At 44.1% G+C, this 18299-nt stretch overlaps 1 protein-coding gene across 1 annotated transcript in view; it reads left to right on the top strand.

Moving 5' to 3' along the window:
- Positions 1 to 18299, top strand: part of CEP41 (centrosomal protein 41) — a 57344-nt gene that overhangs the window by 26348 nt on the left and 12697 nt on the right. Inside the window, exons 4-7 of the mRNA XM_040343330.1 lie at positions 5778 to 5839; positions 9175 to 9247; positions 15039 to 15195; positions 15447 to 15616. Coding sequence (XP_040199264.1) covers positions 5778 to 5839; positions 9175 to 9247; positions 15039 to 15195; positions 15447 to 15616 — 462 coding nt within the window. The remainder of the gene's footprint in view (positions 1 to 5777; positions 5840 to 9174; positions 9248 to 15038; positions 15196 to 15446; positions 15617 to 18299) is intronic.

Here is an 18299-nt window from a genome sequence, read left to right as displayed (position 1 = left end):
GCGCGCCCTTACGCCGCAATAGATACACTACGTCGCCGTAACTTACCGCGCGGATTCTTTGAGAATTCACAAGAAGAAAAAGTAAGTTACAGCGGCGTAGTGTATCTTAGATACGCTACGCCTGCCTAAAGATAGGCAGATTTTTGTGGATCTGCCCCTGTGTCTTATGACTCTGGGCCATATTCTCAAAGATATCCGGCGGCGTAACGTATCTCGTTTACGTTACTCCGCCACAAGTTTAACGGGCAAGTGCCTGATTCCCAAACCACTTACCTGTAAACTTGCGGCGGCGTAGCGTAAAGTCCACCCGCGGAAGCACTCCTAATTCAAATGATCCTGGTAGGGGGCGTAGATCATTTAAATTAGGCGCGCTCCCGCGCCGATCGTACTGCGCATGCTCCGTCGGGTAAATTACCCGACGTGCATTGCGCTAAATGACGTCGCACGGACGTAATTTGTTTTGACGGTAACGTAAATGGCGTCCAGCGCCATTCACAGACGACTTACGCAAACGACGTTAAATTTTCAAATTGCGACGCGGGAACGACGGCCATACTTAACATTGAGTACGCCACCTAGGGGGCATGTTTATCTTTACGCCGCGTATCGCTTAAGGAAACAACGTAAAAACACTACGACGGGCAAGCGTACGTTCGTGAATCGGCGTGACTAGTCATTTGCATATTCTACGCTGACCGCAAAGGAAACGCCACCTAGCGGTAAGCGTAGATATTGCAGCCTAAGATACAACGGCGCTGGCCGTCGTATCTTAGGCATGTTTAGGTGTATCTCAGTTTGAGAATACACTTAAACATAGGACGGCCTTAGAATCGGACTTACGTCGGCGTATCTGCTGATACGCCGGCGTAATTCTTTGAGAATATGGCCCACTGTTACGATGCCTAATAGAAGTTCTTTGAAGCTTAATGAAAGGTCTGTGCTGGATGGTTTGTGTATTTACTTTGGGGTAGATCCACATACAAATACATCGGCGCAGCGTATGTGAGATACGTTACGCCGCTGTAACTTACTTTTTGCTGGTTCGAATCCCCAAAGAATTTGCGCCGTAAGTTACGGCGGCGTAGTGTATCTCAAGCGGCGTAACGGCGCGGAATTCAAATTGGCTATTAGGGGGCGTCCCTAAATTTCCCGCCGTGCTTTGCGCTAAATGACGCCGCAAGGACGTCATTTTTTTTTAACATAGACGTGACTTACGTACATTCCGATTCACGGACGACTTACGCAAAAAAAATTCAAATTAAACGCGGGAACGACGGCCATACTTAACATGGCAAATCTAACTATACGCGACGAAATACCAGCTTTAACTATACGCCGGAAAAAGCCGAATACAGACGGCTGTAAAAAAATGCGCCAGCCACTCGTACATTCGTGGATCGTCGGAAATAGCTAATTTGCATACCCGACGCGGAAAACGATGTGAACGCCACCCAGCGGACGCCGAAGTATTGAATCTTAGATCCGAAGGCGTACGAAGATGTACACCTGTCGGATCTAACCCAGAAGCCGTCGTATCTTGTTTTGAGGATTCAAAACAACGATACAACGCAGATAATTTGAAAGTACGCCGGTGTATCAGTAGATACGCCGGCGTACTCCGGCGTACTCTGTCTGTGGATCTGCCCCATAGTGTTCTGGTGTGGGGGAGGGGCAAAGAGAATGTCTTTTTAAAAAAAAAAAAAGAACATGTTGCTAACAAAAAGCAAGATACTTAAAGGGGTTGTAAAGGTAAAAAAAAAAAATCCCTAAATAGCTTCCTTTACCTTAGTGCAGTCCTCCTTCACTTACCTCATCCTTCTATTTTGCTTTTAAATGTCCTTATTTCTTCTGAGAAATCCTCACTTCCTGTTCTTCTGTCTGTATCTCCACACAGTAATGCAAGGCTTTCTCCCTGGTGTGGAGAAAGTCTCTTGAGGGGGGAGGGGGCGAGCAGAAGAGTCAGGGCGCCCACTAACACACAGCTCCTTTCTCTATCTGCAAAGTAGATGGTGTCCTGACCCTTCTGCCCGCCCCCTCCCCCCTCAAGAGGCTTTCACACAGTAATGCGAGGCTTTCTCCCTGGTGTGGAGAAAGCCTCTTGAGGGGGAGGGGGCGAGCAGGAGGGTCAGGACACTATCTAATTTGCAGATAGAGAAAGGAGCTGTGTGTTAGTGGGCGTCCTGACTCTTCTGCTCGCCCCCTCAAGAGGCTTTCTCCACACCAGGGAGAAAGCCTTGCATTACTGTGTGGAGTTACAGACAGAAGAACAAGAAGTGAGGATTTCTCAGAAGAATAAGGACATTTAAAAGCAAAATGGAAGGATGAGGTAAGTGAAGGAGGACTGCACTAAGGTAAAGGAAGCTAATTTTTTTTTTTTTTTTTTTTTTTTTACCATTACAACCCCTTTAAATCTAAATCAGAGGTCTCCAGACTTTAGGAGGGCTGGACTGTGCCCAGTCCTTGGGGCATAAATAGTTGGTATCAGTGGGAGGAATAAGGCCCCATCATAGATGTAAATAGAAAGAATAGTGCCCCTTCGTTGGCATCAGTGGAAGGAGTAATGCCCCATCGTTGGCATCAGTGGAAGGAATAATGCCCCATCGTTGGCATCAGTGGAAGGAATAATGCCCCATCGTTGGCATCAGTGGAAGGAATAATTCCTCATCGTTGGCATCAGTGGAAGGAATAATGCCCCATCGTTGCCATCAGTGGAAGGAATAATGTCCCATCGTTGGCATCAGTGGAAGGGATAATGCCCCGTCATTGGCATCAGTGGAAGGAAAAATTCCTCATCGTTGGCATCAGTGGAAGGAGTAATGCCCCATCGTTGGCATCAGTGGAAGGAATAATGCCCCATCGTTGACATCAGTGGAAGGAATAATTCCTCATCGTTGGCATCAGTGGAAGGAATAATGCCCCATCGTTGGCATCAGTGGAAGGAATAATGCCCCATCGTTGGCATCAGTGGAAGGAATAATGTCCCATCGTTGGCATCAGTGGAAGGGATAATGCCCCGTCATTTGCATCAGTGGAAGGAATAATTCCTCATCGTTGGCATCAGTGGAAGGAGTAATGCCTCATCGATGGCATCAGTGGAAGGGATAATGCCCCGTCATTGGCATCAGTGGAAGGAATAATTCCTCATCGTTGCCATCAGTGGAAGGAGTAATGCCCCATCGTTGGCATCAGTGGAAGGGATAATGCCCCGTCATTGGCATCAGTGGAAGGAATAATTCCTCATCGTTGCCATCAGTGGAAGGAGTAATGCCCCATCGTTGGCATCAGTGGAAGGGATAATGCCCTGTCATTGGCATCAGTGGAAGGAATAATTCCTCATCGTTGGCATCAGTGGATTACATGGAAAACACTGCATGCATTTTTTAGTGCAGTGAACTCGCACTATAATCTAAGAGCATCTCTCACGATCTTAAAAAAGTCAATTTCATAGGTTTTTTTTTTTTTTTTTTTAAAGGAAATCAGATTTTTCTAGGTCATAATATTTCTGTTAATTATACCCATCAATATTCCTGCATTCTTCTCCTCTGTCCTGACAGACACTGTTTTGTTGAATTAAATTCCCTGGGTGCTCATCAAATTTCGTTTTATTTTTCTACTCTTGTGCAGGAGAGGATTGCGCACACACGGAGCTTTGTCTCTTCCCATGTGCTGTCTAAATCTAAAGCTTCTAGGGATGCTAGAATAGCTACTTATGTAACACCTGGTAAGGGTACCCCCTATCCATGTGTAATCAAACCCCAAGTACAGTAATTCTGTCCTATGAGAACAACAGAGGGAATATGATGTCTGAAAGTATACAAATCTGATAAAAGGCAAGCACAATGGGTCTGACTGTTTCAGGCCGAGGCATAATGAGCGAATGAGGAACAGGGATCAGGCCATTTGCTCCGCTTTCCCAGTCCTGCTGAGTTGGTTCGTCTGCAGACCAGATTGTGCCTTTTCTGGTGTACATGTACCCAATTCATCAATAATGTCCCAAAGCTCCGATGAAGCTTTCTGCCAATCAGAACCAGGTAATCTCTCTGCTGAGAATGTTATGTGATTGATGATCTAATGTGCATGAATAACTTGGAGATCTAATAGGCTCCCCTGTTGCGGGTGGATGCATGAATTCTATAAGATTGCTGAATTTATGCTTATTGAAGGTGGAGTGCTGCAGTATTTAAATTGCAGAGGAGCAAAACCACCAAGGTGGAGCTTTAGGACGTATGTATGCTCTAAATGTATGGATAATGTGCAATAATGTTTTTATTTTGCTGTTTTTAATGCATTTTCACACTTTTTCTGAGATTTGAAACTTGCAATAGCAAGTGAAAATGGCAAATATATATATATATATATATATATATATATATATATATATATATATATATATATATATATATATATATATATATATATTATATATATTATGAATTTACATTTTTTTTTTTTTTTTTTTTTTCTGTTACATAGATCCATACATATCCAATGATAAAATGCATCGCTTAACGTCTCGAGAATTGAATTTACACTTCTACTCCCAGAACCATACATATATTTATAATGGCTATTCTTGTAGGAGTTGTTTCAACTAAGCTGACAATTTTATTTAAAGTTTCAGCTTACCAGTCCTGGTGATATGGCAGTGATAGTGTTCTAAAGAAGGGAAATTAAGTTGCAATGGATTATTTGCAAATATGCTGAACGTGGTCATTTTAAAGATTTATGTATATGTTTTTATTTGGTTTTATCAACCCTGGGTCGGATGCATCTGTAAATTTTTGATTTGATCGAATCTGTTTCAATGCCGAAGATGCAAGAGATAGGACATGCACCAGCAGGGCTGCTGTTAGAAATCACGGGGCCCCGTACAGCCTACCTGGTAGGGCCCCCCCTCAAATATGTATAAAAAAAACATTTTCACAATAAATATACTAAAATCATTCTTGGAGGACACACAGATAACAGAGAAGCTGTGTGAATTGGTCCCTTTTTAAAATGGTTTTCAACATTTTTGAACAAAAACATTTTATATATTTTTTTTAAATAAATAAATTATTTTATTTTACAATTTTTACAAATTATTTTTATACAATTTTCTATTTTTTTTACAAGGGATTAAAACAATGCAAGGTGTTTTTTTTTTAACAGGACAAGGAAGCCGGCAGTTGTGTCTGTGCCTCTCCCTGCAACAGCTAAAAGTCAGCGGGAGGGTTTTCAGCTGCACAGGGCTTCCTGTAATTGCCCCTCCTTCCCTCTGGTGTTTGGGCCCCCTACAGGAGGACTGGTGGTCCCCCCCCTATCAGCAGCCCTGGGCACCAGTACAGTCATTGGACAGACCAGTATGAATGGACATTGTACAATGACTTTAATTGAGCACATGCACCTTGCTTGATTTGTATAGCCAAAGCTGTTAATGATCTGTCCAAGTATACTTATTTGTAGGTGCTTTATTGTCCTAAAACATTGGTGCTCAACTTGTGGCCCTCCAGCTGTTGCAGAACTACAATTCCCATCATGCTTCTGCCTTTGGGAGTCATGTTTGTAACTGTCAGTGCCTCATGGGACTTGTAGTTCTACAACAGCTGGAGGTCCACAGGTTGAGCTTCAAAGGAATCTCTTTATAACCCATTATGCTTTGCTACAATTATACAAATATTTTTAGCAATATGTATACTTTACCTTGGATTTCTTTTATGCCTCTACGATTATTTTTAGCATTTAAAAATAAAAAATAAATAAAAAAATAAAAAACCTTTCCTGTTTCTTTATTCCAGATTACAGATATAAAAAAGATGAACTTTTCAAGAGGATCAAGGTTACTACTTTCGCCCAGCTGGTGCGTAATCTACCAGTTTATTTTTTTTTCCTTTTGATAATTAAATGGAGATAAAATCAGGACAACAGCTATGTAATTCGTTCCACGGTGTCTTATTTGTGAGCCTCATCTGGACAATATGATGGGTCTGGTTTAGAAATGAGTGGGTTAGGAAGATCATCGGAGCCAGTGGTTAGAAAAGGTCCAAAAGGCATTACCCTGTGAAGAAAACGGCTTCATTCTTTGGAATTTTTCTAACCTCCTACAAAGTGGCTTGTTGGTTGTATTAAAAATGGTGTTCTCAACCCTGTCCTCAAGTACCCTCAACAGGCCATGTTTGCAGGTTTTAGAGTCAAGAACTTGGCTTGGTATTTTGGACAGCTATAAGAGAAATTTCCAAAACATGGCCTGTTGGGGGTACCTGAGGACAGGCTTGAGAACCACTGTATTAGATGGACCTGGGGTAAGTATTAGGGGGGCTGCTGCACACAGTTTATTTTCGTAATGCATTAAGATGAAAAACCTTCTGCCTTTATAACCACTTTAAGAACCCGCTACTTGGTTTCTTTCTTTGTGCAGCTAGAACCTTAAAGTGATTGTAAAGGCAGAAGTTTTTTTATCTTAATGCATCAAGATAAAAAGCTTTCTGTGTGCACCAGCCGTCCCAGCACCTCCTAATACTTGCCTGATCCCTATCACTATCCAGTGATGTGCACGAGTGCCTCGGCCATCCGTGACTCTCTCTCCTGATTGGCTGAGACACGGCAGCTGCACCATTAGGTCCTGCTGCTGTCAATCAGTCAGTTGGCCAATCAGGAGAGAGAGTAGGCAGGTTGAACTGGGTGCCTGAATGGACAATGAGCTGTAGCTCGGCTCGGGTGTCCCCATAGCAAGCTGCTTGCTGTGGGGGCACTCGACAGGAGGGAGAGGCCAGGCGATCTGAAGAGGGGCAAGAGAAGAGGAGGATCTGGGCTGCCCTGTGCAAAACCACTACACAGGGCAGGTAAGTATAACATGTTTGTTATTTTTATAGAAAAAAGAAAACAAGACTTTACAATCCCTTAAATTCCTAGACCCTGGCAGCCTATAAAACCTCTAGAGGTGGGAGAATGGATAGGAGAGATGTGGTGTTTGATGAGGATGGAGGAAATGACTGCCCAACAACAGGATCGACACAAGGAGCTAGATTCTGGTACATCCGCGTATCTTTGCGGCGGCGTAACGTATCCGATTTACGTTACGCCTCCACAACTTAGACGGGCAAGTGCTGTATTCTCAAAGCACTTGCTCCGTAAGTTGCGGCGGCGTAGCGTAAATTGGCCAATCGCCTAATTCTAATTTGTAACAGGGGGGCGTGTATTATGTAAATGTTGTGTGACCCGATGTGATTGACGTTTTTCACGAAAGGCGCATGTGCCGTCCGTGGAAATCTCCCAGTGTGCATTGCTCCTAATACGGCGCAAGGATGTATTGGTTTTGACGTGAACGTAAATTACGTCCAGCCCCATTCACGGACGAGTTGCGCAAATGACGTAAAATGTTTTCAATTTTGTCGCGGGAACGACGGCCATACTCAACATTGGTACGCCGCACTTACGCCACCATATAGCAGGGGTAACTATACGCCGGGAAAAGCCTAACGTAAATGGCGTAAATTCACTGCGTCGGCCCGGCGTACGTTTGTGAATTTGCGTATCTAGCTAATTTGCATACTCAACGCGGAATTCGACGGAAGCGCCACCTAGCGGCCAGCGTAAATATGCATTTACGATACGACGGTGTAACACAGTTACGCCTGTCGGATCTAAGGGAAATCAATGCGTAACTGATTCTAAGAATCAGGCGCATAGATACGACGGCGCAACTCAGAGATACGACGGCGTATCTCGGTTGTGAATCTGGCCCAAGGAGTTCAGGGTCAAATGGAGCTAGTGGGTTTTATATAGAAACACATGGAATTAGACTTCTGACCTGAATTGATTTTGCTTTAAATATTATTTATTTTGAATTAAAGAATTGGAATGGATAGGTAAGCATTGCTGATAAATAATTCTTCTGAAAATGCAATGTAAGCGTTCTCCCTTTTTTATTTTTGGTTTTTTTTTTTTTTTTTTTCTTTTTTTTTTTAAAGCGGAGTTCCGGCCACAATTTCACTTTTTATATATAAATACCCCTGTAATACACAAGCTTAAAGCGGGGGTTCACCCTGTTAAAAAAAAATAAAATGTTTTTTTTTTATTAGACCATTACATTCGGCATCGTAGCGCGAGCTACGGTATGCCGGTCTTACATTTTTTATCCCCGTACTCACTGTGCTATGGCTCATTGAAGATTCCGGGGAATGGGCGTTCCTATGGTGAGAGAAGGTGATTGACGGCCGGCCCTGGCACGTCACGCTTCTCCGGAAATAGCCGAAATAGGCTTGGCTATTCACGGCGCCTGCGCATAGCCTGTGCGCAGGCGCCGTGAAGAACCGAGACCTACTCCGGCTGTCTTCGGGGAGCGTGACGTGCCAGAGCCGGCCGTCAATCATCCTCCCTCTCCATAGGCACGCCCATTGCCCGCGGGAGTCGGATTCTTCAATGAGCGATAGCACAGTGAGTACGGGGATTAAAAATTTAAGACCGGCATACCGTAGCTCGCGCTACGATGCCGAATGTAATGGTCTAATGATGGAAAGGAGGGTGAACTACCGCTTTAATGTATTCTAGTAAAGTTAGTCTGTAAACTAAGGTCCGTTTTGTTAGGTTGTTACAGCATTTAGACACTTTATAAAATAGAAATTGACTGGAGCCATCTTAAGTGTGGGCATCATGAAGCCAGACTGTATGACTTCCTGGATTTCAGCCTTGCAGATCTCAAACATGCTCAGTGCTGCACAAGCAGTGTCAGATCAGGTTTCAGCACCTGTGCTGTCCAAGTCACATGATTCTTTGAGACTGGGGAGTGCACAGACTCCTGGAAAGTTACACCCACTACATTCCCAGGAGTCTGTGCGGTGTAGGTTAGGAAGCATTAAGCACCTAGGTGCAGGAAGTGGGAAGATTAACTATTCTGCCTAGCAACAACCCTTTGAAGGCATCTAAAAAAAAAAAAAAAAAATTCGTAAAGGACTAATGACATTTTTTGAAAACTACTGATGTAATGTTATATTTATGGGTGGAACTCCACTTTAACTTTCTCTTTTCTGGTTTATGTATTACTGTACGGGGAAAAAAGACAATATGGGAGACACAGCAACTGTAAGAGTTCAGCATCATTGCTCAAATCCTCTTTTCACTGTTCTTTCCTTACTGGGATGATCTGTCCTGCTGATTGAAGAGTAAAAAGTCTTAGTAATATAATATCATATACAGGTAGTTCAAGTGGCATCTGTGTCAGAAGAGAGCGATGCTGAAATTACCAGCGAGGAGCTGCGGAGGCTGGAAGGTAATAAAAATTTAAAGAGTTTAAGTATTGGATGTCAGTCACTTGATTCCCTGGAGAAAATACTAGTGATGTTGAACTGTTTTCAGCTCATTTCATAAACTATGTTTTGAACTCCCAGCACATTTTATTCCCAGCTGCCCCCTCTATAACAAGGCTGACAATATAATCAATGCTGGCTTCTTGCTGTACAATTTTTGTGTCGGTGTTGTAGGTGTATTAACTCATCATGCATTACACATTTTCCGAAAACAGCCTTAGGACTATTCTTCTGGGTAATCCCTGGTAATTGCTTACCTGCCAACAGATTCACAAAATTGAATTGAATAAACTCTTCTCTCACAAAAAATGTAAGCATGTATGGAGTGAAGATGCTTGAAATGATTGGTTGGATGGGTCGGGGAATTTCTGTGTTGATGATCCTGCTGTCATTACCATGTGCCTATGGGCAGACTGACCAATAAACAGTGGGGGAAATAATTATTTGATCCCCTGCAGAAGTTTGCCCAGTTACAAAGAAATTAAGGGCCAGATTCTCAGTCAGCGGCGTATCTTTGCCCGGGCGTAACGTATCCGATTTACGTTGCACCTCCGCAACTTAGACAGGCAAGTGCTGTATTCTCAAAGCACTTGCTCCGTAAGTTGCGGCGGCGTAGCGTAAATCGGCCGGCGTAAGTCCGCCTAATTCAAATTTGGGTCAGGGGGGCGTGTTTTATGTAAAACTACTGTGACCCGACGTGATTGACGTTTTTGCGGAACGGCGCATGCGCCGTCCGTGGAATTTCCCAGTGTGCATTGCTCCAAAGTACGCCGCAAGGACGTCATTGGTTTCGACGTGAATGTAAATGACGTCCAGCCCCATTCACGGACGACTTGCGCAAATGACGTAACTTTTTCAAATTTTGACGAGGGAACGACGGCCATACTTTACATCGGTACGCCGCACTTATGCCTCATATAGCAGGGGCAACTATACGCCGGGAAAAGCCTAACGTAAACGTCGTAACTTTACTGCGTCGGCCGCGCGTACTTTCGGGAATTTGCGTATCTAGCTAATTTGCATACTCGACGCGGATTTCGATGGAAGCGCCACCTAGCGGTCAAAAAAAAATGCAGTTAAGATCCGACGGCGTAAGAGACTTAGGCCTGTCGGATCTAATGGATATCTATGCGTAACTGATTCTAAGAATCAGGCGCATAGATACGACGGGTCGGATTAGGACTTACGACGGCGTACATGGCGCTGCGCCGTCGTAAGTCCTTTCAGAATCTGGCCCCAAGGGTCTATAATTTTCATCATGGGTGTATTTTAATTGATCGAGACAAAATGCGGGTACTTCAGGATTTCTGTTTTAATGTGTTTATTAGTTTTAAGCCACAGTGTAAGAAATCAAAAGCAAGCATACGTGTCACCTGTGCAAGGGCTAAGGAATGATCAGGCATTGCAGAAGAATCCAAAAGGAATACAAACAGAACAATCATAGTTAAACCTTCATGCGATTGGGATGATATTAAAGGCTAACTAATGTAAATGGGAAGGGAAAAGGGCCATACACCACAACCTACTCAGTCCCGGAGTCTGTAAGAATGAGAGGAAAGAAGAACCAGAAAAAAAGTAGGAGGGAGTAAGGCCTCATACACCCTGGATGTTCTATTAACGTTATAAAAACGCCAGTAGCTTTGCAGTGAGTTTTTCAATGTTTTTGCTTTAGCGGTTTTTTTTTTTTCCAATGGATCAGAACATTTAACCGCTGGTAAGCCGCGTTTTTGATAGTTTATTAGCGTTTGGTTTGTTTGGTACCATTAGTCCCAACTGCCTTGAGATCATTCACAAGCTCCTCCCATGTAGTTCTGGGCTGATCCCTCACTTTTCTCATGATCATCCTTGCCCCGTGATGCAAAATCTTGCATGAAGCTCCAGACCGAGGGCGATTGATGGTTATTTTGTATTTCTTCCATTTGTGAATAATCGCTCCTTCTCACCAAGCTTCTTGCTGATGGTCTTGTAGCCTATTCCAGCCTTATGCTGGTCTACAATCTTGTCCCTGACTTCCTGTTGACAGCTCTTTGGCCTGTGATGGTGGGTTTGAATGTAAAAAAGATTCTGTAGGAGCTGCGGTGGCTCAACGCGATTGGCACTGCGCTGATAAGCCATTCACCTCTGCAGCTAGGGGTTCGGATCCCGGTCTCGGCTACATGTAAATTGAGTTTGGTGGTCTCAGCCCGGCTCCCGGTGGGTGTGCTATGCGAGAGCCTGCGCTTAGTACGCCCACCCCCCTCCCACAAAACCACCACACTTACACGCACTCGAAATTGGGTTGGCGAAGGACTAACAGGGCTGGTTGAGCGGGCAAATCCTCTCACTCCCTTATAGGGAGTCCCTCTGCCCCGTTGGGCTTCAAAGCTGAGCAGGTAGGGCGGGCTGTGTGGGAGGACCCCCTCGCACACCCACCATTGCCACCCGGGGCATGGAGAAAGGTGGCAGATTGCCTCTGGGGGAGGCCTGCCTACACCCAACTCCTGCAGTCCGGCTCCTCTCTCGAGTACACGCACAAAATACACTTAAAAAAAAAAGAAGAAAAACAAAAAAGAGAAAAAAAAAAAAGATTCTGTAGACGGTGTCGCATACTAGCACATTATGTGAAACTTGCCTGCAAACAAAGCCTTCCAGCAAAGCTTCCGGGTTCGCAGACTTTTGCTCTGACTCCGGTCACGGTACAGGGCTCCTTCAGAGTGCATGCGCCAGTGATGTCACTGGCTGCATGTACAGTAAATATCTGTTAAACAGCGCAAGTTTAGGAGATTTTTACACTACCTATAGGTAAGCCTTAGTATAGATGGAAGATGGAAGTTTACTTCCTCTTTAACCACTTGCTTACTGGGCACATATACCCCCCTCCTGCCCAGGTGAAATTTCAGCTTTCGGCACTGCATCGCTTTAACTAACAATTGCGCGGTCGTGCGACGTGGCTCCCAAACAAAATTGACGTCCTTTTTTCCCCACAAGTAGAGCTTTCTTTTGGTGGTATTTAATCGCCTGTGCGGTTTTTATTTTTTGCGCTATAAACAAAAAAGTGAGACAATTTTGAAAAAAATACAATATTTTTTACTTCTTGCTATAATAAATATCCCAATTTAAAAAAAAAATAACATTTTTTTTTCTCAGTTTAGGCCGATACGTATTCTTCTACATATTTTTGGTAAAAAAAAAAAAAAAAAATCGCAATAAGCGACTGGTTTGCGCAAAAGTTATAGCGCTTACAAAATAGGGGACAGAATTATTTTTTTTTAATTATTTTTTTTACTAGAAATGGCGGCGATCTGCGATTTTTAATGGACTGCGACGTTATGGCGGACACATCGGACACATTTTTGGCGCCATTCACATTTATACTGCGATCAGTGCTATAAATATGCACTAATTACAGTATAAATGTGACTGGCATTGAAGGGGTTAACACTAGGGGGTGAGGAAGGGGTTAAATGTATCCCTGCTTAGTGTTCTAACTGTAGGTGGAGGGGGGGTGACTGGGGGGGTGACCGATCTATGTCTCTATGTACAAGAGACACAGATCGGTCTCCTCTCCAGAGACAGCACCGCTGTCTCTGTGTAAAACGGCAATGAGAGATGATCTCATATGTTTACATATGAGATCCTCTCTCATTGGCCGCACAGATCGCCTCGCGAACGGCCACTCTGATTGGCCGTTCGCGGCGATCTGTAATTGGCTGTGTCCGAGGGACACGGCCAACACAGATTTTCCCCGCAGCGCGCTCTGGAGCGCGCGCGGGGAACGCCCAAAGGGGCGGCCGTCAATTGACGGCGGTTTGGCTTTTGGGATCCGCACTGTAGCCGTCTATTGACGGCAGGCGGATCCCAAGTGGTTAAGGTGGTAATTAAACTCACTTAGTGCCTTATCTGTATTAAAATATCCTCAGAACCTGTGTAATTAACCGCTTCCATACCGGGCACTTACGCACCTTCCTGCCCAAGCCAATTTTCAGCTTTCAGCACTGTCGCATCTTGAATGACAATTGCGCGGTCGTGCTACACTGTACCCAAACAATTTTTTTTATCATTTTGTTCCCACAAATAGAGCTTTCTTTTGGTGGTATCTGATCATCTCTGCGGTTCTTATTTTTTGCGCTATAAACAAAAGAAGAGCGACAATTAAAAAAAAAAAAACACTATTTTTTACTTTTAATTTAAAGCGGTAGTTCACCCCCCCCCCCCCCGACACATTTTACCATCGAGACAGGCATTGTAGCGCGAGCTACAGTATGCCTGTCCCGATTTTTTTTAACCCCGTACTCACCTTGTAGTCGTCCATCGTAGATTTCGGCTCCCGCGGGGAATGGGCGTGCCTATGGAGAGGGAGGATGATTGACGGCCGGCCCTGGCACGTCACTCTCCCCGAAGACAGCCGGAGTAGGTCTCGGCTCTTCACGGCGCCTGCGCACAGGCTATGCGCACGCGTCGTGAAGACCAAGCCTATTTCGGCTATTTCCGGAGAAGCGTGACGCGCCAGAGCCGGCCGTCAATCATCCTCCGTCTCCATAGGCACGCCCATTCCCCGGTATCTGCAATGGACGACTACAAGGTGAGTACGGGGGTAAAAAATTCGGGACAGGCATACTGTAGCTCGCGCTACAATGCCTGATTTTAGGGTAAAAGAAAAAAAAAATTTTTTTTCCCGTCGATAGGGTGAACCCCCGCTTTAATAAATATCACAATTTTTTTTTTTTTTTTTAAAACATTTTTTTTCCTCAGTTTAGGCCGATACGTATTCTTCTACATATTTTTGGTTAAAAAAAATCGCAATAATCATATATTGATTGGTTTGCGCAAAAGTTATAGCATCTACAAAATAGGTGATAGATTTATGGCATTTTTATTTTATTAATTTTTTTGCTGGTATTGGCGGTGATTTGCGATTTTTTTTTTTTTTTTTTTTTTTTACTGTCACCGTGACATTGCGGCGAACACATCGGACACTTTTGACACGTTTTTGGGACCATTCACATTTATACAGCGATTAATGCTATAAATATGCATTGATTACTGTGTAAATGTGACTGGCAGGGAAGGGGTTAACCACTAGGGGGCAAGGAAGGGGTTACTATGTGTCCTAAGATGTGTTATAACTGTAGGGGGGAGGGGACTCTCAAGGGGAAGAGACCGATGTGTGTTCCTCTGTACTGGGAACACACATTGGTCTCCTCACCGCTGACAGGAGGTGGATCTGTGTGTTTACACACACACATCCACACTCCTGCCGTGATTACCGACAATCGCGGGCACCCGGCGGCAATCTCGGCCGCCGGGCACCCGCGCCGGGTCACGAGCGTCGCCGGCGGCGCGCGCCCTAGATCGCCGGGAACGCAGGACGTCATATGACGTCCACCCGGATCGAGAAGTGGTCCCTGCCGCCGTCATTTCACAATGAGGCGGTAGGGAAGTGGTTAATATGTGTTCGGTTTTAAAGAGATGAGGTGGCAACCCTAGTGCTGATCAATATCCAAACCCCTAAAACAGAACATACAATGTCAATGGTCTTGGATATTGGCTGCAGTTGCCTGTAAATGCAGAGATCTGTGGTCTGCATTGTTCTGGCTGTTGTCTCATAGGCTAACTAGATCTTTGTTATATGACTATTGTGTGAGTGACCTACCGACTTTCCTGCTAAAGGAATACACCCGATGGTCATTTTAAATCTGACTGCTTACATAGCCGACATGTAAAATTATTGTATCAAATTAGATTTTTTTTTTTTTTCCGTTTCGTTTTTCTTAGATAACAGTTCAGTCATGTCAGAGGAAGATATAGAGCTTGCAACAGACCGGACCAATGGCAAGCACAGCCCTGGCAGTGTTCCTTTAAGCCCCGTCCAGCTGATTGATCATGTGGGGGGTGAGGAATCCTTGAGCTCTGCGCGGTCCACTCTGCAGAGGTGAGTGATACTAAAGAGCTTTAGAATTGTATATATTAATATATTACAGCTGTACATATTGAGCAGATATTTAAAAATCACTGTACTAGTTCAAAGGAGGACACTTTGTTACCAGAAGGAGCTCCTTTACCTGTATCACCATATTACTCTTTCCAGACACCGTATTATCCACATCACTGCGGTTATGTTTATAAACACTATTGCTCTTCTTTTTCTTTTCTTTTTTTTAAATGTGCATTTTTCTCATTTAGTGTTATTAGTGGAGTGGGGGAATTGGACCTGGATAATGATCCCAAGAAAAAATCTAAACCTGCACCCTCTCCAAGCTCAGCGCCTCTTGACAAACCGTACCCAGATTGCCCATTCCTGCTGCTGGATGTACGTGACCGAGATTGCTATGATCAGTGCCATGTTATCGGGGGTAAGTATATGAGCAAGATATGGGGTTACGGCTGTTACTGTTTTTTTTATGTGTTATGCAACCTGTTTATAATTTTATGAATCGCTTAACCACTTAAGACCCGGACCTTTAGGCAGCTAAAGGACCTGGCCAGTTTTTGCGATTCGTCACTGCGTCACTTTGACAATTGCATGGTCGTGCGACGTGGCTCCAAAACAAAATTGGTGTCCTCCCCCCCCCCCCACAAAAAAAAAAATCCAGCCGGCGGCACGCGCGACCCCACGGCTGGGCTTAAAGGGCAACCTACATGTATGTGCCCAGCCGTGCCATTCTGCCGACGTATATCGGTGTGAAGGGGTCCTTAAGTGGTTAATGAGGCAGGTGACAATATTTGAATAATGTGACAGGCAGGTTAGAGACAAGAATCAGCAGGCACAGGTGGAGATTTACTAAAACTGGTGCAGCTGTGCATTGTAGCCAATCGGCTTCAAACTTCAGCTTGTTCAATTAAGCCATGGGTGCTCAACCTGTGGCCCTCCAGCTGTTGCGGGACTACAAGTCCCATGAGGCATTGCAAGGCTGTCAGTTAAGCATGACTCCCAAAGGCAGAGGCATTATGGGACATGTAGTTCTGCAACAGCTGGAGGGCCACAGGTTGAGCACCCATGAATTAAGCTTTGACAATGAGCCCCTGTTCACATCAGGCCGATTTGACATGCGGTTTGACGTTCACGCACTCCACAGATTCCAAAAAGTACTTCCTGCACTACTTCTGGCAACTTTGGGGGCAATTTCAATAGACCTCTGTGCATGAACCCGCACAGATGTCTCTCAAATCGCCCCTGAAGTCAGACTGAAATGCCGGTTTGAAATTGTGCGTGTTCAGCTAAACTCAATGTGAACCTAGGCTAAAACCTGGAAGCAAAGAAGGGGAAGGACAGAGGCTCCAGGCAGGCATGGTGAAGCACACGGTTTATTACAAGTACAGTAAAGCCTTGGTTTGAGAGCGTTTTGCAAGACAAGCAAAATGTTTTAATACATTTTGCCTTGATATACAAGCAATGTCTTGATATAAGAGTAGCATCATGTCACAACTGAGTATAAAAAAGAAGAGAGGAGCCTCTAAGTGTAGCAATATGGTTACATTTAATGAAGGTACAACATTTAGCAACTTATTGCGACACTTAGAGGTGCCTCTCTTTTTTTTATTTTTATTATGCCCTGTAAAAAAAAATGCTTTGATATACAAGTGCTTTGGATTACAAGCATGTTTCTGGATCTAATTATGCTCGCAAACCAAGGTTTTACTGTATATAAATATATGAACCACAATTGCACTCACATAATGGAGGGGGAGACAGACTGGGGCTAAACGTGTGTGATTTGGCAATTCAAGGTGCAGCCTACAGTGCGAGGACTCCGTCTGGGGAGAGATAATGCCAGGGGCCGCCGTTATGGTGTATGCAGAGCCGGCATGGATGTCCAAGGAGGCGATCTGATGCCGCCATGTGTGCTGTTAGCCCAACAAGTGCAGTAGCCAATAAGGACACGTTTTGAAGGCAAGCCACGCCTTCTTCATCAGTCAATGAAAAACCTGGAAGCTGATTTGTTACTATGCACAGTTGCACCATATTCTGTGTGCGCAAGTTTCATCACCACTGCCTTTTTTACTTTCCCCTTTTTTCTTTTTTTTTTTCTGTTGATTGTGCTGCTATTTATCTACAGTATTTTTGCATGACCCTAAGTAGCGGCAGCTGCTAAACCCAGCAAAAGCTTTGTAAGCACTCCTATTTGTGCTAGAGGTCAAGGTAATCCAGATGTGATATACTTGTGTAAAACCTGAGATTTATTGTGTAGAAGAAGAACATAAGCAGATGCGTAACCATCTGCTTATGATGTTCTTCTACACAATAAATCTCAGGTAATGCACTTGGTGTTTGCGCCCTCCTGTGTGCTTTTTTTTACTGGATTTCCCTGTCGGGGGAGGGCTGCATCAGTGAAGTATTCCTGACAGATGCCATCTACAGTTGTATGCAAACGTTAAGGAATTCCTGACATTTTCCATGATTGTCATTTATAAATATTTGGGTGTTTGGATCAGCAATTTCATTTTGATCTGTCAAATAACTTAAGGTCACAGTAATATTTCAGTTGTGAAATGCGGTTTATTGGATTAACAGAAAATGCGCAATATGCATCAAAACAAAATTGGACAGGTGCATAAATTTGGGCACCCTTGTCATTTTGTTGATTTGAATACCTGTAACTACTTGGCACTGATTAATTGGAACACACAATTGGTTTGGTGAGCTCATTAAGCCTTGAACTTCATAGACAGGCGCATCCAATCATGAGAAAAGGTATTTAAGGTGACCAATTGCAAGTTGTTGTTCTTTGACTCTCCTCTGAAGAGTGGCAACATGGGGGCCTATAAACAACTCTCAAATGACCTGAAAACAAAGACTGTACTACATTATGGTTTAGGGGAAGTCTACAAAAAGTTATCGCAGAGATATAAGCTGTCATTGTCCACTGTGAGGAAATGGAAGACCACAGGCACAGTTCTTGTTAAGGCCAGAAGTGGCAGGCCACAAAATATTGGAAAGGTGAAGGATGGTGAGAATGGTCAAAAACAGCCCACGGACCACCTCCAAAGACCTACAACAACTTGCTGCAGATGGTGGCACTGTGCATCCTTCAACAA

Source organism: Rana temporaria, chromosome 3, assembly GCF_905171775.1.
Source record: "Rana temporaria chromosome 3, aRanTem1.1, whole genome shotgun sequence".
NCBI lineage: Eukaryota > Metazoa > Chordata > Amphibia > Anura > Ranidae > Rana > Rana temporaria.
Note: the sequence above shows the minus strand (reverse complement) of the source record. Positions and strands in the feature narration are given on the sequence as shown.